The 22598-nt window shown below is 34.5% G+C and overlaps 1 protein-coding gene across 6 annotated transcripts in view; it reads right to left on the bottom strand.

Moving 5' to 3' along the window:
* PPP4R4 (protein phosphatase 4 regulatory subunit 4) overlaps positions 1-22598 on the bottom strand; it is a 62774-nt gene that overhangs the window by 2803 nt on the left and 37373 nt on the right. For 3 of the 6 annotated variants that reach the window (XM_421339.8, XM_046941921.1, XM_046941920.1), the window contains 15 exons: positions 20397-20566; positions 18887-19006; positions 16940-17017; positions 15351-15434; positions 14261-14443; positions 11122-11227; positions 10217-10364; positions 8162-8306; positions 7291-7332; positions 7125-7199; positions 4776-4851; positions 4298-4378; positions 3903-3996; positions 3429-3499; positions 2563-2710 (listed from right to left, as the gene is read on the bottom strand). In XM_421339.8, the coding sequence (XP_421339.3) occupies positions 2563-2710; positions 3429-3499; positions 3903-3996; positions 4298-4378; positions 4776-4851; positions 7125-7199; positions 7291-7332; positions 8162-8306; positions 10217-10364; positions 11122-11227; positions 14261-14443; positions 15351-15434; positions 16940-17017; positions 18887-19006; positions 20397-20566 (1621 nt within the window). Of the gene's footprint in view, positions 1-2562; positions 2711-3428; positions 3500-3902; positions 3997-4296; positions 4379-4775; positions 4852-7111; positions 7200-7290; positions 7333-8161; positions 8307-10216; positions 10365-11121; positions 11228-14260; positions 14444-15350; positions 15435-16939; positions 17018-18886; positions 19007-20396; positions 20567-22598 lie in introns of those variants that run through there. The other 3 variants (XM_015287765.4, XR_003075304.3, XM_040701171.2) reach the window with 3 other exon arrangements.

The following is a 22598-nucleotide window of genomic DNA, read 5'->3' as shown; positions in this document are numbered from 1 at the left end:
TCATTTACAAGCATCTATCTAATTAAAACTTTTACATCATTGTCACATTCTTCTCTCAGTTATTTCTGTCAATAGGATATATATTTTATATTAATTTCTTTCTTCATTTAACACAGAAAACATTGTTTCATTGAAGCAGACTCATTTGGTTATTTTTTGTTTGTTTGTTCCTGAGGTTATATATACTTCAGAAAAACTTTTCCTAAGCAAAGCTTCTTAGCACCAGAATTGACTTTCTGATCAAAAGAAAGATAGAAAAAAGTACACCTAAACATATCTGTGGTCAACAAGGTCATGAGGATACATTCGCCATGAACTACTCCTGAATTTTCACCTTTTACTATCTCCTTGTAGAACTGCTCCATTTTTTTAATGAAACCAATTAACTACTGGGCCATATCACAAAAGAAAAACTAACTCAGGAGTGCAATAGACACTATGTTAACTTGAGAGGTGCATTTTCCCATAAGAACACAGAACATTAAAACTCATGTTCAGAGCTAAATGTAGGTCATCCTAAGCCCTCTCTTCTCTCTCTAAAAATCTTTTTCTTCCCCTGCTATATCCTCTTGCTTTATGACACTAAGCATTTCTGGGACTTTCTGAACCAAAGAAAGCATTAGATCATTGTGCTTAACAAGAAACCTACTTTCGAATAGTCTGTTAAGGTATTCATGTCAGTACAGCACACTGAGACTGTGCTATGTGGAAGCCAGTTCTCCTATTTTTCATTTTCCTGTCTGAATTCAAAGGTATCGGCTGCTCTCTATTGGTCTTTTCTTTTATTCAAACAAAATATATCAGTTTTTATGTTAAGTTACAGATAGAAAAAAAAAACTCTGAAATAAGTGACCACCTACTGATGACCTATGAAAAGCAAGTACTGCGGGAAGTATTTCAGAGAGTTCATTAAACTTTGCCAAGGACAGGAATAGAGCGCAATTTGACTTGGTATCTTCTAAAGATACTTTTGCTGTCAAAGTAACATATACTCAACATACACTGTTCATTTTTATTTAGCACTCGCTTTCCAATTTTTTCTACAAAGAAAACACATTTTTAGAAATAATTGGTGACTGCAAGCTTGATTTTTTTTCAGTTGAGAAAGAGTATAAGACTGCATCATAATATGCATACAAGTAGATGAATATAAGCTGTTCAGAGAACATTTTTGACATTTTTTAAACTTTTGAGATTTTTATGTTAGTACTTTGCAATTTTTTAAGTTCACATCTGTGAGTAAAGTTGGGGGTATTGTTTTGACTTTTTTTTTTTTTTAAGGAAAACATTGCAGTGAAAAAATAGGAGTTCATACAGATGCTTATTTCTTTTAATCGTAGAATCATTAAGGCTAGAAAAGACCTCTTAAGATCATCAAGACCAACTGTCGACCTATTACCATGACATCCACTAACCATGTTCTTCAGTATCATATCTACACATTCCTTGAGTTTAAGTCCCCAGAAAGAGCGATATCACTATTGTTTCCCATTGACACCTGGAAAATCAGGTCTTTCCTCCTCCCTGTCTAATGTAGCCTCCATATCTCAGCTCCATTATCTTTGCCCAGCAAGTCATAGCCTCGGGTTCTGGACACTCCTTTCATTCAGAGCCTCTCCTACCATTTCAGACTTCTAACTCCCTTCCTTTTCTGCTAGTTGTATTTTCTATTATAATCAAGTCTACTAGTCCCAAATAACCTCTCTTTCTTGCTGTATCTGGCTCCTACACTTTCTCCACTGTGCTTTGGCAAAGCAAGCACTTAGCAAAGAATAATCTTAGTTTGAGTCCAAAATTATAGCTAGTCCAATGACAGTAATTCAGAACTACAAGCTATTGTGCAAAAGGAATCTGAAAAGAAGCTAGCTACTACTGTCTACAGAGGTTTGACTTAATAAGTACCCAGAGATTTTCTAAGAAAATTGTTGCATTTCTATTACAGGAACAAACAAATTTATTTTTCATTTTGGTCTTACAAAACATTGAACTGTTTAGGCCGATTTTTACAGAAAACCACCCTGAGAGAGATGCATAGGATAGATGCTTTTTTTATTTTTTAATCTAAATATTTAACATGAGGCAAAAAACAGCAACGTTAGTAACAACTAGCATTATTAGTTCATTATGATTCTTAAAAATTCATCATGAAATGCTTAGATAGTAATACATAAGCATATATAGATGCATAAGAAAAAGGAAAAGGAAAAATTAAATACATGCATTCTATTTCTCCAACTACAGGGAGCTAAATCACAGTGACTGTAATTATTATAAACCAAATGCATTATCCCTCACTTTCTCCCTTTTCACCCACCCCATACTTCACCAGTTGAATGTGAACATGTGCAAAGAAAATGACGGGAAATACTAATTAAAAAGGAAAGGTAGAGCAATTTTAAAAGTACTTGTAATTGCACACATCACATTTCTATCCTGTTATTTTTGCATGTGTAAACCTTGTTAAAAAAATCATAGATAGAGCCTTAATTTTACAGTGTTCTTCGGAGTCCCCATTGAAGATGTTACCCATAAGTTTAATCTGACCTCTTGTCTACCACTTACATGCTCATCTTTCGGGACTGACTCTCTTTATTTCCATTGTTCTTTTGGTCAGCTGAGTTAAATGAGTTGCGAGAGGCTATGAGGGAGGAACTGGAAGAGAAGGTAGCATTCCCACTATTACCAGTGGAACGAGTCCGAAATGAGTCATCTGAAATAGAGTTGTAGTTTAGACAAAGAATTTTGTCTGAAAACAATCAAAACAAAACAAAAAAGAAAAAGAAAAAAAAGAAAAAAAACAACCAGACAATGAACAGAATTAGCTGTTTTTACTATAGCAATAGTGGAATATTTCCTATAGGAATAATCCAGAAGATTAACTTCCAGTACGTGAATAGTCTCCACCTAACAACTTCTTAAGTTTATGAAACATCAGTTAATTATCTAATGTCTACTGGTAGTGAATGGAAAAAGGTTTCTCCTGAAAACAATTAATCTCATTATAATCTCTAATCTATACTAATCATCCAAACTCTTCAAAAGCAGAGAGAGTGAAAGGTATTGACAGTGGTCTCTCTCAATTAATTCATTAAAAGTTGTACATGATACATCTTTTTTCACATAAGACAGAGACAAATTGCAAGAACACCTTTCTTACTTTAAACTAAAATGCCAATCAAGAAATGACAATTTCATGTTTAATTTTACTCTTTGTAACTATAACTTTAAAAGAATAGAAAGTAAAGAAAAATAAATTAATAATCAGAAAAATATACCAACTAGACTAAAACTTAAGTGCTCAATCATGTAGGTATCTATTTTTATGTTCTTTAGGAATATAACATCTGTTAGTATGCCTGTTCGATGGTGCCCACATACTCAACAACCTCAAAAAACCTTATGTATATATAACGTAATGACCTACTTACCACTAAAGGATAACATACAACCCTTTCCCATTCCTGACAGTGAGGATGTATATCCAGTAGCAGAGCTTTTACTTAAAAAACAAACAGAACAAAAATTCATAATTATTCTTCTCAATATTATAACTTGCCATCCTAATGTTTGATAATATTTGAAGTTATTTCTAAGTTCATCTGAAAAAAATTAAATAAGAAAGTTACACTGACATTTCCTAAACAATTTAGATCAAAAAATATTGAAAACAAATTCATATATGATATGGCACACATTGACTTAAAAGGAATTCTGAAGAATTTGTAGTATGCTTTAAAATGCTATTTTCTCCCTCAGTTCAAAATTGCATACTTTACCCAATTAAACAGAGAGCTGAAAATTTTGGTCAAAATACAGTGAGCAGAATGTTAATTCTAGAGATTCAGGTGCATGTATTTCTTAAAAGTTTCCAATCCGTTAAGCAATTAATATAAAAAAGATACTTAGAACACTTGTCTATGTTGCTGTATTTTGGATGCAGTGCTTGAGTACTGAAAGACTGGCTTCGAACCAACTTGGATTTTTTGTCTTCTTTGCCTAAAATTATAAGTAATAAACAATTTTAGTATGGAAATCATTTCATTTACTCACCTTTTAATATCATATTCTGTCAACCTACGTTAGCTGAAGAAACTGATTCAAATACATAAATAACAGTAAGTAAACATTATGTTACCTACTATAGACCAGAGAATAGAATAAAACTAAAAAGTAGTAAATCCATTCTAAGAACACATTATTTTCCCATTCGCTTAACTGAAACTCTGGCCCACAAAAATGACAGTAGCTTTGCTGGGTTTTAGCTGCGTTATAGGGGTTTTTTTTAAAGAATCCTCACCTGTTGAGGTGCAAGAAGAGCTCCCAGAAGAAGTAAGAGTCATACTTTTTGCCAACACTGACGATGTTTTATTATCTCTACCTAAAAAAAAAAAAAAATAGCTTAGTATGAATACTCCTCTATGTTAAATAGCTTTATAGCGTATTACAAGTCCAGCAGTGAGCAGAAATACTATCTAATCCAGTTCTACTGTTTCAGAAATACCACTGATAAGTTTTTAAATTACATCCTAAAATGAAAGATATCAGAGAATTAAAAGCTGTCGGATATTTTACTAATAAACTCAAAAGCTTTCCTTCTAGCACAATTAGGCCAGTTTTCATAAATATGTTTAGAAGTATGTAAAAAAAAACTTGAATTTTTCCAAAGTTCTGGTATTAACAACATAAATAGCATCTCCCCTCTGCTTCCTTCTCTCCTACCTATGTGAAAGTAAGAGTAAAATACATACAAACAACACGCATACAAATAAACTTACGCTTCTTTTCAAATATTTTATCATTAACATTTGCAGATCGTCCTTCATTTTGCTGCTTCTCTTTTTCTAATTGTTCCTAAAAAATGAATGAATTACTTAAGTATTACTCATCCAATAATAGTAATACTACTACTACTATTAATAATAATTGTTTCACAACTAGGCTGGAAGTTTTCAAAAATGGGCATGCTTCCAACTCACAAAAAAAAACAGTTAATTTCTGTTCTTTCCCACAGAAAGGCTCTTTACTACAGAGCCTAATGAATATCCAGAGAACAAATTAAATAGTACAGAGTGAAATGAGGGTACATTTACTATATAAATCACATAAAAAAATGTTGATTTTAATTACAAAGCAGGCCCACAGATAAAGTTCCCATTCAAAACTTTTCTTCGATAGTCAAACATACACAAAATACTAGATGCGACTAAAATACACAGAGATACTAGTGCAACTGTAATTGGATATATTATTACTTCAAACATCTCTAAAAAACATTTTCCTCAAATGGTAAAGTGCATCACATACTTTTTAAAGGTGTAAAATAAACATCCAAAGTTGACATGTCTTTATGGAAAACAAAACTAAGTACTAGAATACTTCAATTTTAGGGAATATATTTCTGCAATATTACCTAGCTTTAGAATACCTTCCAAAAGCACATCCACATACAGGATATAGCATTAACAGAGCTGTACACACAAGCCAATACTTGTCTCAGGATTCTTGGTCAATGTCTTTCAATCTAACCTCAAAAAGCTACACTATTAGCTTATCTTCTTTACTACATTCAGAACAAAAATGCAAAGTGAACCCTAATTATTCTAACAACATTCTTTTGTTTCACTTTAATTACCATGTAAGTGATTAAAAAAAAAGGCAATCTCCATACACAAAAATGGGTAAGTAATTCAGGTCAAGGTTGCTGGAATACAGATTCTACTAAGTCACTTGCTAAAATTAAGGGAACTTATTAATCTTATTAAGCACTATTAAAATCTGTAGCTTCTCATCTATTCAGGACTGTGACATGCCACAGTTTTCTGTGTACACCATCAATTCTTCAAAAGTATGCCTCTCAGAATATGGAAAATGAGGTCTCTGATACAGAAGGTACGCCCATATCTATGTCACACATGACAGAATTACAGGCACTCTTCTGCAGTCTAGCTGTAGAAAGAGGGTAAAAAAATAATATTATCAAAGACTGAAACACAAAGCTCACTGGAAGCTTATTTTGTCATAGCTCTCCAATTGCTTCCAGTATAAGAAACAGTAATTGTATCTGCCCCAAAATTGCTAAAACTAAGATCAAGACCATGAATGTGTGTACAAATGAGTATGTATCTCGAGAACAAAAGTTTGAACCTTGAATGCAAGGAGGCAGGATGTATATGAGACAGATATCATGAATTAAGAAAACCAGCGTTGCAAGAGAAAGCCTATAGCATTTCCTGATATCTAAGTGGGCCACAAATGCAGGCTCTGTAACAATTCCACAGAGGAAACCCCAACAATTTCTTGACAGTCTTGAACCTGTTCCAACTCACAGTAGACAAGCTCTTCTGCACGAAGTCAGAAGAACTATGGTAACGAAACCTAGTCTTTTCTTAAGGCTGTCAGCTTCTTGGCTTCTCACTAGGCTGCAGAGGAGGATCGCAGTCCTTGTAGCCATCCAACCCAAGCTCTGTGAAGATGTGTGAAATGCCTGTTGTCTCTTTTGCTTACAGTCACAGCTGATGACAATTAGGTTTGTAAGCAGGAGAAGCATTCTGCAGACTTCTCTTCCAAATCCTAAGTATTTAGTAGTTGCTTTTTTCTGTAAGACCTACACTCAGACTCCCTCTTGTCAGGCTGCAGATGTCCTCTTCTGGTTAACAGGGAAGTCTGTAACACCCACATCACCTCCTTCAGCATCCTTGTAGAAAAAAGATGTTATGATTTTAACTTTGCTTATGGAGGCTGTGTATGAATTCTGACTTGTTTCATTATTGAACTTGGTATGTCATACATATCTGACAAATCAGTAAGCTCCCTGAAGATTTCAAAGGTGCACTGAAGCTCTTGGGACTTAAGAACTATAGAGGTGTAATGTTTAGTATTTATTAATTCCAGTTGGCCTTTCTAATTGACACAGTGAAATTTTGGTAGCAAAGAAAAATAAGTTGCAGGATATTTTGAAGGAGTTAATCTTATTTTAAAGTGTAAAATGAAATCATACACAGATTGTGAACCTATTGGGTTTCTCTGTAATGTGCTTTCCCTACCTTAAAATTACTGCCTCAGTAATATTTAGCTACAAAATACTGAAAAAGATAAAGAAAAGACATCGTACTGATAAAATATACCATTTCCAAAAGGAGATGTTCTTGTCTTTCTTTTTCTTGGTCCAATAAATCATTTTCGTAAAATCTTTTCTGAAACTTCAAAATAAAATCAATAAAAATAAAAAATCACTACATGAAAATGGGAATTAAAAGTAGTTAGTAAATACTAAAACTAGTAAGTACTTACAGCATCTAAAGAGATATCCATTCTGTCCAATTCTAACACTGTCTATAAAGAAAATCAAAATATTATTTATCCTTACCCAACAGCAACCCACACTTCTAAGTCAAAAGCTGTGGAGATGAGAAAGCTTAAAATAGTGGTATTCAAAATTAAGCAAGTCCTTTCTTCCTAAATATTTGAAGTCCGTGCTTGAATATTTGTGCTACAGATGCTTAATTTCAAGAACTGTCACAGTATTTTCAGAGCACTGCTAAGCCTCACACTGAAGGATTAACAGACCAACAACACACAACTCAAAATACACTAAAGGGGAGCTTGGAGCAAGGGCCTGAGAAGTAAGACTGAAAGGATAACTGAGGCAGAGCAGGTGCTCATCCAGTCCCTCCTGCAGACCAGACCCGTGAGAGAACCACCTATTTTAGCTACTCCACAGCTTCTCTGAGACTGAGCATGAGCATGAATTAAACTGTTTTGTGAGGATTTTACTTTATAAAGGTATTGTAACATTTTAAAGTCCTGCAAATGCTTTCTCTGTTTTTGTAAAATAAAACGACTAGCCAGACATATTTACCTTGAAGGCTCTTGATGATTTTCTACTACGGTCATCCTAGTCCTGTCTTGAGCTATATCTATTTTTTTTCATTGACACACAACCTTTAACTCAAGTACCTAGAAAATAACTCCAATGTATGTAACCAAGAAAATACCACCTCCCTTCAATTTGACAGAATGCGTTACATTTTCTCTTAATTGTCCAAAATTACAAATAGTCATTAGAGGTCTTTAGTCTCCTGTTTCTACATTAGGAGACAGAAAGCAAAACTTCGATCATCTTTGTCTTTTAACAGTAACCCCAATACAAAATGTTGCTTACTCTTTTTACAATAGTCAGGACATCTTTGTCTTTCTCTTGACACAAAAGTTTCCGTATACATAACTCCAACTGCTGAAGCAAATGTTTATCAGTGGGAATCTTCAGAGTAGATTTAACTTTTGGCAACAAATAGCACAGCTTGATTCTACCAAAGGAAAAAAAAATCATCTTTTGATACAGATTGTTTAGTAAACATTGGTTTTTGATTTGCATGCTACCATTTGACTCTAAAAACCTAAACTCTGAAGACAAGGCATATAATAATTAGGTATTACTATTCAGAAGCAATTTCTGCTTACCCACTGTTTCCAGACATGCTATAACATTTTCAAAAAACTTCTCCATAGACTGGGAATACAGTCACAGATTTGTAGTTCAACAGGCTTTTTTAATTATTTTTTTAAACCTCCCAAGATAAGCTGACCTCTAGGTTTTCAAAAGGATCTAGACACCCAGTAGAAGCTGTGAGTTGCTATATGGAGCAAGGATGCAACTCCAGAAGTCAGTAAATGCAGGGAGAAAAATTATTTATATAAATTAACCATGAACAAAGTTCAAAGCTAAGAGCCTTTCTGGTCTGACAACCTGGCGGTGCACTTTCATTTGTTACTACAGTTCCTCTGTGTAACTCAAGTGTGGGTGCTTTCAAACCAAATTCCAGAAGGACTGAAGTAATTCATCTGCCTTAATCCCCAGATACTGCTTCTAAACACGTTATATAGAAAATGTATGCATTGTTTTTTATAAATTTAAAATTCAAAGGCATTGTGGATTAAATAAAAAGAATTTCATACATTTAAGAGAAACAAAATACTGCATTTGATCTGACCACAACTGCACAACAAACTGTTTCAATCTAGAAGAATAAAACTTAAAAAATCAAGGACAATATGGTGATAATCACTGCCGTTCTCAGATTCTACTGGTCTGTGCTCAGAGACAATCCTGTGTTCGGGAGGAAGCTTTGTGATGAACAAGAATAAAAAGATCTCTCTTATACAGATTTTTCCTGTTTTTTAATACCTTCAAAATATTTTAACCTTCACAAAGAATTACAATACAACACAGTTAATGGACTGTAAGTCAATTGAAGTTTCCATTAAATTTTAATAATATATCAGTAGAGCTTTCAACTGAAATGCTTTTAAAAGCAACAACGTACTTATGATCACAAAAAATTAGGTTTTTTTTTTTTTCTGTTATCATCTTAACACAAGAACATGAAATCTACATGTGAACAACCAACATTTTTAGGTTTGGGACCCTACTGAATTAAGATGTGGTAGCTATAATAAATACAAGGTCTACTTAAACACTGATTTGCTTGGCAATAAACTGAGTTCAGTGAACTTTACTGAATGCACACATGTATGTGCAAACTGTGCTTACACAGACCATCATTCTTAGATATCTAGACATGGTAAGGATGACAACATGAATTACTCACATCAGAAACAAAAGTGCAAAATCACACAGAATATATGACAAAAGAACACCAAAGTAATAATTTTCTTATTAGTAATAGCTACTGAACTGCCTGGTCTCAGCCTATTTAGAGAACAAAAAAAGGTCACTACAAAATTAAAGAAAAAATACAGCACAAAAATGAAAAACGTACTAAATCCTCTTATGTCTGTTTTTTTTTTCAATTAACTTTAACAATGAAGTAGAAAACTTCCATGTAAGATAAAGTCTATGCTCACTGTTAAACTATGACCACTGAAATAATTACTTGTGTTTTTATCTTTATATACCAGTATGTTGAAATTGATGGAAATTAACAGAAGGTGAAGTTATAGTTTATTTTTTTTCTTCTTGTTATCTCCTTTAGCTTAGTACTTTTGATCAGCTCCCCAGACACTCAAACTAACCTGCTTCTGTGTTTAACATCGTGCCCATACATCCTCCACAACTTTAGAACTGGCCACACATAAGGCAGTGTACCTTCTTATTTAAGCCCAGTTATTTAAAACAAGCCATAAAAAGCCATAATATTTTCTAATGTATCATTTAGGCTTTTTCCCTGTACACTGTTATATACTCTTAGTACAGTACCTCACATTTGCCACTGGGTCATGTGTAAGTTCAAGCACAGGTAGAAAGAAGTATTTACAGAAGAATGATTTTGAAAAGAGTTCCATAATGAATTCACAAGTATCTAAAAAACGAAGTCTGTTCCAATAACTTTTTCCTTGGCCCAGTTCTGAAAAATAACAATCCACAAATATTATCTGTAAAACATTCTCATTGTCAGCTAGGACACATTTCAAAGGTTAGCATTTGACTCAAAGATGATACTCTTCCATGAAAGCCTAAGCTCTGAACTCAGTAACCGTTTCTGCCAGTGAGCACTTTTGTCAGATATCCAATCCATTACTTCAATCATTTGAAAAAACAAAAAATAGTAAATGAGATAATTTCTTTGTTGAATAAAGCCTGGTATGCTTTTCAGATGATATCATGCACATTAAAATTTCTCTGCAAACATTAAAAATTGTTAACGAGCATAATTGAACCTTCTAATCTTTCTTTAAAACACATAACATTGGCCAGAAATTCCACTTACTCATCTGACCAACTTATTCAAAAATTAATTTCTGGGATGTTTTATTCAACACTTCTTACATTGAAACCTTCAGAGAATTATACTTCTATAGAGGAACTCTGCTTATGCACTGCAGCACCTCTTGCTAAACAGTTTTGGATTCAAGAAGTAGGGTTGGAGGGGCATTGGTACATTATCAGTTTCCCACATTGCCTCTTCCCAGTTCTTTCACCCAAACATATTCCTTGCATATCCAAATTCCATTCTGAGTGGTGAAAGAGTGAAAAACTGAATGTCTTCTAACTGTAATTCCACTAATGATGGCAGGAAATTTCACTGAATGCATATAACCATAAAGTGATCTTCAGTCAATAGTATCTCGCATCTCTAAGTAAACAAGGAAAAATTATCTTACGTTCAATCAGTTTCTGAATCACCTCATGCCTCTGTTCTTGTTTGCGATTATAACGTAAATAAACGCAGAGAGTTCGAGCAGCTGCTTTTTGGACCGGAAGGACGTTCTTCAGAGAAATAAAGGAAACACAGTCAAACACAACTGAAAGAATATGAATTAAAATATATAAAACGTCATGAAGTAGTAAATCAGGGTAAATCAAAGCTGAAGAAGTACAACTAAAATTTTAGAACATGCTGAAATCTTTTCAAAATTAAGTAGGCCAAAAGCTTTAAGAGATACTAAGTAATCTCAATCCAAGTAATTTCTGGTGCTTGAGAGGAACATTGCTTCGATGTTTAGAAAGCTTGTGGAAGTGAATACCAGTCATTTTTTCTTGCTCCTTAGTATCACATAAATATCATTACTAAGGACTGGGCTCTTCTCTTTCTCAAAGTGCAATGTTATCAATTTTTTTTTCTTGCAGCATAACACCATCACATTTCCTTCAGTTCAAGATTAACAGGCATTCAAAATCATTTCATGTTTCTTCAGCACAATTTTAATTACAAATGCAGTCTTTTCAGGTTTCTATTACTTTTTATAACCCAAATTCTTCTCAAGTTGAATCGATTTATAGCTGCCGTAACAGATTCCTTTGTAAGTGCAACTATTTGCAAAATGCTTTTTTTACTGGGAAATTTGGTCCTGAAATTTTAAACTTCCATATGTTTCAATCAAGTACAATTTATGTTGTACCATTTTATCTTCACTTCCCATAAGGCACTTTCTCACTACACTGAGAATAAAGCCTAGGACTTAGCACAGAAAAGAGCAGCCTAGCAAGGAGAATGGAAGAATAGGAACAGTAGTCAACCCCAACACAATTCCTGTGAAGCCTGTCAACATATAGAGTTGTTATGGAAAAATTTAGGTTATTTGGTGTCTATTAGCAATCAAGTTATGTTTGTTATGCAAAATCAGATTGGTGAAGATTATGTCAATATAGGATATTAACCATACACATTTTAATTCAAATATCAGAGACAAAACCAAAGAAATAAAAGCTTTATTCAATGATTTTAGTGATGTTATAATTTATTTATTTGAACTTTCACCTACTATTTCTGTTGCTAAATAAGAAATCCTGATTCAATGTTTTTTTTTTATTTCAACTTTACAAGAATAAATATAAATCCATCTAAGCATTGCAATAATAAAAGTGCTGCTCCAAAAGTCATGCCTCCTATTTTATAACGTTGGCCCACAACACCAGAGGCAGATGTTGGTGATATGGCAGTACAGGTTGAACCTTCCCACCAATATTCCATTACATTTTGTTGCCGTGCAACAGATGGCAGCAGAGGGGCACTCTGACAAAATGGCGTCTGACACGGGAGTGCGAATGAAGCGAAGGTGTGGAATTCAATTCATCCATGTGGAAAGAATGATACTCATTGACATTCATTGATGCTTGCTAAATGTGTATGGAGACCAAATAGTGGATGTGAAAAAAAGCAAAGCAGAGGGTGGTGTGTTTCAGCAGTGGCAACAGTGACATGAAACACAAACTGCATTCCAGAAGGCCAATACACAGTTGTCACAGAACAAAATGAACCATAGAATGGTTTGGGTTTGGGATCATCTAGGTTCCAGTCCCCCAGCAGAGCATCTCAATCAACTCATCCATGCAAATCACAGAATTACGGCCAGGGAACTACATACAGAGCTAAATATCAGCTTCAATGTGTTGAAAACAATGGTGGTAACATTGGAATAGCGCAGAGTTTGCTCAAGGTGGGTCCAGTGAATGCACATGCAGACACCGAAAGAATGCCAAATACAGGTTTGTCAGGACCCACTGAACCATTAGGAGGCTGCAGGTGGCAGTTTCCTGGACCACATCATTACCAGTGATAAGAAGTGGTGTCACCACTACAAGCTGGAGTCAGTATGGTAGTCCATGGAGTGATGACATGAATTCCCCATCAAAGAAAAAGTTCAAGACAAGTGCATTATCTTTTTGGATAGGAAAGTTGTGATCCTTCTGGATTACCTGGAACTCAGACATACCATCAACTCTGACCACTACATCACAACACTGACTAAACTGAAGGCTGGAACTTCCAGAGTCAAGCCAGAGAAGACAGTCTTTCTCTTGCAACATAATAACACCACACCCTATACTAGCTTGAAGACCATGGAGCACAAGGCCAGTCTTGGCTGGAGTATCCTACCACGCCCACTGCATAGTCTGGATTTGTCACCTTCTGATTTCCATCTGTTTCGGCTGCTGAAAGATGGATTGCATGGACAACATTTTCCCAACAGTGACACCACCACAGCAGCTGTGAAACACCGGGTCACCTCCACTGGTGCAGATAGTTATGAGCATGGCATTCAGGCTCATAATCCATAGCTAATGGTGGTGACTATATTGAAAAATAGTGCTTTGTAGCTGAGACTTTGCTCAATCAAATAGTGTTATTGCTCTCTATGTACCTGTTGTTGTTCCAATGGATATAAATGGGAAGCATTACTTTCGGAGCAGCCTATGTACATCTTAGAATAAAATAGGCATAACATTAGTGAGAATGAGGAAGTTTAGCTAACTTATGAGACATTTCTTTATTCTTTTTAACTTGTTTATTTATCTGATTCTTAAATGCCTTAAATTATTCCATGTTTGGAAGGCATCTGCTATATTGTGGGTGTTAGAAAACAAAACTTAGAACATCATCTCTTATAACAGTTTTACTCTTGAATCAATTCACTACAATCTCAGATCAGTAGTTCTAAGTGATTGCTCACTTTTAGACTTAAAGTGCTCTCTCAAATAATGGAACATGATGCAAAGTAATCAGTGAAACTAGGAAAAAGATTTTCCATTTACCTAGAAGCAAACTGATAATGAGCACAAAGGAGAGAAGAGTGGTGGGAAAGGAACACAATAACCTCTCAACACAAATTTTGCTACTCGAATTAGGGGAAAGAACTTCTCAGCATTTTTTCAGCCTTATATGAAATAAAACAGTGTGATGTACCATATGCAATGAGAAACATTACTTAAAGATAAATTTATAAATAATGCTAAAAATACCTAGTGGTAAGTGTTCTAAATACTCTAAACAAATGAAGAACCAGAAAGAGGCAGGCTCACGTTTGTCAAAATGATTGTCAACATTCTGTGAAGAAAACGGTAATAAATCTGATCACTTGATAGGATTTGAGGGAGACACGCATATTTTTGTAGTAACTTCTCATGAGTTCTCCACTTTAAGGAAGTTGCTGCTCTCTGTTCTGCCGTTGTCAATGCAGAAATCAAGTCAGGAATAGACAGTAACTAGAAATAAAAACATAATTTTACATTACATTTTATATTATTAAGCTCTAAAAACAAGGCACAACAATGTAAGGAAGCAAAGATATTAAGTGGCCAACTACTTCCTCTACTCAGCCAGAATCAGCTACACTGTGACCATTTCCAGTAGGTCTCATTTCTTTTAATAAAACCCAATCAGGATTGCACCTCTCATACACAGTAAATTCTACTGGTAACTACTCAAACATCTGTTCCAGCACTAAACACACCTTCACTACCAGACCCTTCACCCCTCACAATGAGAAACAACTGATCAGTGTTCCCTTTGAATTATTCTTTATAACCATGAAGACAAAAACAGCCCTCTTGTCTTCTCAAGCCAAATAAATCCCCCTTTTCCTCCTCAGCTCTCAAACTCTGTAGTCATTCTTCTCAGCTTTCAACTTCATTTTGAAAGGAAGCGTGCACCTTTCCTCATCAGCAGGCAAAGATTTTATAATAGTCAAGATTCTCTTTTGAACTAAGCTAAGGGAAATATGCACACTTGACATGCACTTGTCCCATATATAACATGTTTACAGTTGTAAAATGTTGCTAATTTTGATTCAACTTAATGACCCTGCTTCGAAATCTGAACTATTACAGCAAATCTGTGTTTAATTGGAAAAAGAGCATGGATATGCTGTTCGTTCTTACACTAAATCCAATCTTTCAAAATATTTTTTTGTATATTAAATTTTACAAACAAAAAATATAAAAAGAAACCAAAGTAGCTCTGCATTTCCCCAGAGCAGAAAATTATCAAGAAAGCCTTTTTTATACAATTACTTATTACAATTACTCAACGATCCTCACACATCTGAAACAACTTTGCTACTACCTGCCATTTACATTTAGAAAGTAGATTACAAAACATAAGAATACCCACCTTGCTTTCTGATCCATTGTTTTCTCCTCCATTAATCATTAGTTCAAGGATTTCAGGAAGGTGACCTACCAGAGCATCTAAAACCTATTTAAAGAAAGGCTTCATGAATGAGGTTTATAAATTAACTTGAGCCAATTTATATCTCTCACCAATAATACCCCTGCTAACATCTCCTATGTTATTACTCTCTTACATCAATGCAGGAGATTAAAAAAAAAAAAAAAAAGATGCAATTATACCTACTTGTACTAATGAGGACTGGGATTTAAAATTGATATTTTAATATAGTAATGTAAGTATTACAGGTTTCATGTTAGAAAAACAGAATTATAGCTTTGATTTACGTCAATACCACACTCAGTGATTTCTAAAACATTCACAGTGTACAATATTTAAAAATGAACATTCACGCATTCTAGAAGATCTGTCTTTCACAGATGGTTAAGTAACAGTCTCAACAGCCATGAAGAAATGTGTATTTTGGATATTTGCCAGCTAAATCTTAAAAGCAATTTTTCCTGCATTCAGAAAAAAATGACAATTCAATAAATTAGAACAGAATATTTAGCCTTTATTGGTGATATAGTAATTAATAATGATCTTACTTTCAAAGGTCAGAAACTAGGTTTGAAATTAGACTATAAAAGTATATCACTAAATATTACTTGGTAACAATCTGGATTTTTATAGCACTGAATATTTTTACTATTTAGATAACAGACATTTTTCAAAATCACCAGCTGCTTCTGAGTCTCAGCTTTCCAGTGCTGGAGTTGAGAAATCTTTTAAAACGGGTCAGAATTTCATACGCTATAAGTAGATGCTCTACAAACATTCTTAATTCCCTTGAGAATGCCTAACAAAGGATACCAAAGTAAAAAGCAGCACATTAAAGGAAAATTCAATTTGCCATGCCATATCTGAAGATCCTCCAGATAGAAAAACAAATAAATAAAACCAGCACAAAATGCTCAAGTACTGGAATAACTGGTATCAGAGGAAACTCCAATTTCATCGCAAAGAAAGACCAATCCAAACAAGTCTTGCTATACTGTCTCTTATACATACTTAAGTGATTAATTCTTTACATAGGTTGAAACCAAGGCTCAAGGCTCACTAAACCGAACCATCTCAGGAACGGCCAGAGGTTCTGCACCAGATCATGGACTGAAATCCTTCCTAAAAATGTTGATCTTTGAACCACACACAACTTCATCTCTTCTTCGATTGGAGAAACATAAATAAAGTAAAAACCTGGAATGTTGTCAAGAAATATTTCAATGCACTATCAAAAGCAAATACTTCCACATAATTTGTAAGGTGATAAATAATAAAACAATTAATAACACATCTAAAATGAATGTTCTGAAAAACAAACTAATGCAGTGTGGGTTAGCTGAATCCAAACACCTTATTTGCTCCTTTCTATTCACAGAAGGCTTGCACCCTTAGGAAGAGCACGAAACAGAAGGAGAAGTTGCTCAGGATTTTGAGCAGTTATTGTTTGATCTTACTGCAGAGTTCCTAAACATCAAGATAATCTGCCTCAGTGTAACAAGCAAAATGAACTTCCAAAGAAAGTGTATTACCTCCAGTGACTCATCCTGTAATAGCATAACCAGTTCTTTTTGAATTGTATATACACCAGAATTTAGAAGCTTAGCAACCTAAAACATACAAGGAAACAAACAAACAAAAAAGGCAGTAAGATAACAAGGTAAACCATACTTCAGTTCCCTGGCACTACAGCAATTACCCTACATGTGCTTACTTGTCAGCAATCATGACAGGATGCAGAACAATTTTCTAGTATCAGTCTTCTAAAGTCATGTACTTCCCTGTTGATCACACTACAAATATGCTTATACAGAGAATATGAAACAAGAAACAGACTTGTTACCTAACCAATAAACATGGTTTTAGTCTTAACACAATTTCACACTTTCAAAATAAACAAATAAATACATAAAAATTAGGACTTAACTGCTTAAAGTTTTCACTCCTAAATTACTTGCTTTTCCTCTGATTCCTGAATCACATATAAATGTCTAAAAAATAATAAAAGTCCATCTCCAAACTGTGAGTTTTATAGTGAGTATGAGAAAACCCTCAGAAATGAGTTTTTTGCTATAGTGCATACTTATGAATCTTAATGGTTTTCCTTGTTTATATGAGCCAATTGAAGATAATATCTTACTTCTATAATCAAGATTAAACTTCAAGGAAATGGCTACAGGTAGTTATTGAAAAGCATAGCCAGTTAACAATGAATGCCATAACTTACTCACATCTGGCTGTCATGTGGTTGCTTAGTTATGGTTCTAAAAATACACTGACTGGCACTAAATGTACACTCAGACTAAAGTATAACTTTATATGTTTTGTTTTGCTTTTTAATGAGCTAGAATACTTCATATATATTGAGACAGAATCTTAAAAGTGGTATAAAGCTGACAAAATATTATGTAGAATAATATGCTAACTGCACGATTTCAATAATTATTTTGGATTATCATTTATTAAGAGAGGGCATCGACAAGTACAGAGAAATGGAAACCCATCCAAATTCCTTAAGATGACAGAAATAAAGCCATCTCAGGCACTAGAACGGGCTGCCCAGAGAGGTGGTTGAGTCACTGTCCCTAGAGGTGTTCAAGAAATGTTTAGCTGTTGTACTAAGAGACATCATTTAGTGAGGAAATACTGGTGGTTGCACTGGATGATCTTGGAGGTCTTTTCCAATCTTGGTGATTCTATGATTCAATTATTTCTCCACTCTTGATTTAAATACTTTCAGCAAGCTGCTTAATTTACAATTTTCCTCAGCTACAAAATGGCATGAAAGGCTAGCTTGAAGATTTCATTACAAAGATTCTTTGTAGAACACTATGAAAACCTTGAAGATCTCTTATATGGATTGCAAAATTCAGGAGAGAGTGTATATTCATTTCTGCAATTCACACCATATTGCTAATAATATCTATACAGTCAATGATTTTTTTTTTTGAACTTTCATGAAAATAATACAGTATGTACTTTTAGATCTGCATATTTTTCCAAGTATTGTCATATTAAATTTGAGCATTTAACTTAGTCTTATTACAAGTAAGTGGTCTTCACATAAGACAGTATAGTTGCAGATGGTCTAGATCTAAAGACTTTCAGGACCAAAGTGACAAGCTCCTTTTCTCCTGTCTGTGTCACTAATTTATAATCGCATTCAAAACCTTCAAATAATCTAATTACTACAGCCACTTTTGTTTGTGGTACAATCCACCTTTAGTTTCTTTCAGCTTTCACTTCTTAAAAGTTCATCTCACAATAGAGTTTTGTAGACAATGTTGCACAACAGGCTAAACTGTTTATGGGCTATAATTACATATTAGAAGAGACTGGACACCTCTGATGAAATAAATCATTTTAGCAAGTTTTTTCAAGTCTTCTTCTATAGGTTGAACAGTCACAAGCAGGAGCTTAACGAATGAAACACAGAACAGAAACACTTCAGTACCAACAAAGAATTTTTGTAGACATACTTCATAGAAGCTTATGGCCATAGTATATCTGACAGGAACTTCAGGATCATGACAAAGGCAGAAGAATATAGAATACAGTTCTAAATGGAAGTTCTTTGGATCCACAAAAACTATCATGGCCTGTGGAAAAATAAAGTCTTCTATTAATTGTTTTGCTAAAGGGACACAGTATCAGAGATTATCAGAAGAAAATATTGAGTTTCAACAATTGAGACACATGAGAGTTAACAAGCTGTGATTTTAAAGACAAAGTGTGATATTTTTGATGGCTCCATCAAAACAAGGCATCAGACAAGTTAAAGAATTAAGGACTACATTGGTTGTATAGATCTTCCAGACTTCAAGCTTTCTGTAGACAGATTAAAAACACAAGCAATAAAGCCTGTTTTATAAATAATGCTTCAGTAAACTAGCAGGAGCCACAGTTGAAGACCAGAGCAACACAGAATGTTTTAGCAAATGCTAAAGTATCTGAATCTCAACATAACTGTGCATGTACATAACTTGCTTTTGCTCAAATGTACCAACATATTTTTACTACATAGTTGGTGTTATCTTTAAAAGGTAGAATAAAAATAACCCACTTATTGGCTCTCGATACAAATTTAGTTTCTTTAAATATAAACGCTGTATGTCAAAATACAAAATAGATTTACAAAAGCATGAGTGGTAGATTTAACAACCTCATATAAACTTGCAAATACCTTTTGAATCCAGGCAGGAACACAATTCAAGCATGAATTTAATCATTCAGACTCAATCTCCGAGTCCTTGCATTCTCAAGACACACAAAAATGTGTGCTTTGGATGATCTGAAATTGGCTACCCTGATTCTCAAGGACTTTGTGCTAATTGTCTGGAGAAAACAGACAGGAAACCTGTCTTTGGGGAGACCTTATTGCTCTCTTCCAATATCTGATAGGTACTTACAGCAAGAGCGGGGTTGGTCTCTTCCCACTGCTGACAGTTGACAGGACGAGGGGAAATGGCCTTAAGTTGTGCCAGGGGAAGTATAGGTGGGATATCAGGAAAAACTTCTTTACAGAAAGGGTTGTTAAGCACTGGAATAGGCTCCCCAGAGAGGTGGTTGAGTCACCATCCCTGGATGTGACACCGTTTGCATGTGGTGCTCAGGGACATGATTTAGTGGAGGGTTGTTAGAGTTAGGGTAGCATGGTTAGGTTGTGGTTGGACTCGATGATCATTAAGGTCTTTTCCAACCTGAGCAATTCTATGATTCTATGAAAGAATGAAATCAGTTATCTCTTGAAATAGTAATCTCTCAGTCAAAACTTTCCAATAGTTTTCTGAGAATCTCCAAAGACCAATCTTTCCTGGAAACTCTTCTGGTCAACCTCTAATTCAAGATATTAATTTGAATTTTCCAGGGAAGAGGTAGAACCTAGCTAACAACGTACAATTGTTGTCAATACCTTCTCTGTCCTTCTTGCAGTCTTAGTGAATTATATGCACGACACAACTTACTTAATCTCAAATTAATGTTACTTACTGGAAAATTGTAAGCACAGTTCTTCCTCACTGAAATATACTTCTTTTCCTGTTCCAGAGTTTGGAGTTGTAGCTGATTATCATTGTGTCCATTTTCCTGCTGCAAACCCAGTGTACAAAGCTTCTTATAAAATTCCAAAAACCGTAAGTGCTGTTCAGGAGTAAAAATGCCTCCAAAATTAAAATAAGAATAAGATTACTATTCTCATAAGAAATGCTATTGATAACGCTCAAGAAACAAGTATCATTTGCAAATCTATCAAGTTTGCCATTTTGTGTTCCCTGTACCATCAGTACAAATTATACAGTAAAGATGGTTAAAGAAAAATGGCAGCTACCTATAGTGGAGTGAATCTTGATTTCTGTTTTATTTGATTTTGATTAATACTTAGAATAATCAAGAATGTAGCAGCAGGACTGCAAATATATTTTTTTATTCCACTAACAGGATTTTCATCTTTATTCCATTTTCAGATCTCTACAGACATCAGTCACATGAAGACTGCTTGCTTGCAGAAAGTCGAAAAATTAGGCCACATTGCAACAGATAGTAAAGACGTGTAACAACAAAATTATAGAACATGAAGTGGAAAGCTTCAAAATGATGACTTCAGAAATTTTAAAAGGTCATTTTATAAGTACACATTTATAAGCAAATGAGCAAGGTAAAATTGAGATTTCTAATCAAGAGAGAGGAAAGCTATCATTAATTGGTACCAAAAGACTGAAATGTTTTTTTTTGTTTTTTTTTTTTAATTTCTCAAACTTTGCTGGAATAATCAGCTTCAGTACAATTAATAAGATTACCAAAGACACAAGCTCTAAGAAGAGAAGGAAAAGGTCAGTGAATACTTAAACCGTGCAAGAGGTTTTCAAAATGTGCAAGGTCAGATGTGCTTTATTCTAGTATGAAGGAGTATTAGAACGACTAGCTGATGAAATCATATGAGTGCCATATCAGACTGGAAAAAGGTAGAAGGATACTGGCATTTAACAGCTAGAGAGGGAGAAGAACAGCCCAAATAATTTTAGATTATTCAGATTAACTTAATGGTTTTAAAAACATGGAACAAAAAAAAAAAATCTACTTGTAAACACCGAAAATGACACAAGAAAATGAGCAACAGCCAACAGAGCAAAAGCAAAACCTCTCAAACAGATTTTCCTTCTAGTACTGGATAACAGGACCTGCAAATACCAGAAGATGCAGTAAAAGGGCATGCCTGCTGACATTTTCATAAGCAAAGAGAGATCTGTGAAGTTGCTTCAAAATTGCTTGAAGAATAGATAAGAGACAACAGCAGGTACCATGCTTAACCAGATATGACAGGAAAGACTAAACAGGCATCAGTTTTTTTAAAGAAAAGAAACAAAACTTTAACTTTTCATAGCCTGCATTTGAACAAATAACATCAAACTACTGCAGACTGCTGGGGAAAAAAAAAAAAAAAAAGGGCTATATTTCAAAGTGAATGATATAAACAGCAATTTAGCTTGCAAGATGTGTGAAATAGCCCCTTCATTTTGTTCAGTTCTCCTAAAGTGCAAAATTCAACAAAATGTGAATTAGCCAGGCGGAGTTCAGAGGTGTAGAGAGATCACCAATTAAAGTCAGTCAACCTAAAGAAGATTGCGAATACATGATAAAAACAGGATGGACTCTTCTAGCTCTGGGGTTCTGTAAACAACACTTTGGCACTATGGAATAGACCTTTCAGGTTATTTGTAGTGAAGCAGATGTCACCTTGATAGTCTCAAACCTGATCAATAAATGACCTTTTCTAAGATCTGCAAGAAATATCAAAGGGCTTAAGAGTCCAGGAGGAAATTCTCTACAGCTTAAATGTGTGTGCTGCCCCTTCCTGGGTAAACTCTCTATGAAGGATAAAAGTGGGCAGAATGACCACAGAAAAATCTGCCATGCATGAAGTGCTGAGGTACAGAAAACAAGAACTATGGGTACAGAATGGGTCTCAGCTGTAGCTGGGAATCCACATCCTGCTAGATCTCCATTCTCCCCTGAAGTCCCTTATGGGCTGCACATTTTCTTTCACACCTCAAAAAAAGATAGCAGTTAACATCATACTGCACTGTCAAAGACTACTAGTTTCAAAAATTCAGTCATCCAACTCAGATGATCCAGAATATCCAACAAGGTATCAAAATAAATCAGTCAAACCAATAAATAAAAGCCATCATGCTT

The sequence above is a fragment of the Gallus gallus genome, chromosome 5, assembly GCF_016699485.2.
Source record: "Gallus gallus isolate bGalGal1 chromosome 5, bGalGal1.mat.broiler.GRCg7b, whole genome shotgun sequence".
NCBI lineage: Eukaryota > Metazoa > Chordata > Aves > Galliformes > Phasianidae > Gallus > Gallus gallus.
Note: the sequence above shows the minus strand (reverse complement) of the source record. Positions and strands in the feature narration are given on the sequence as shown.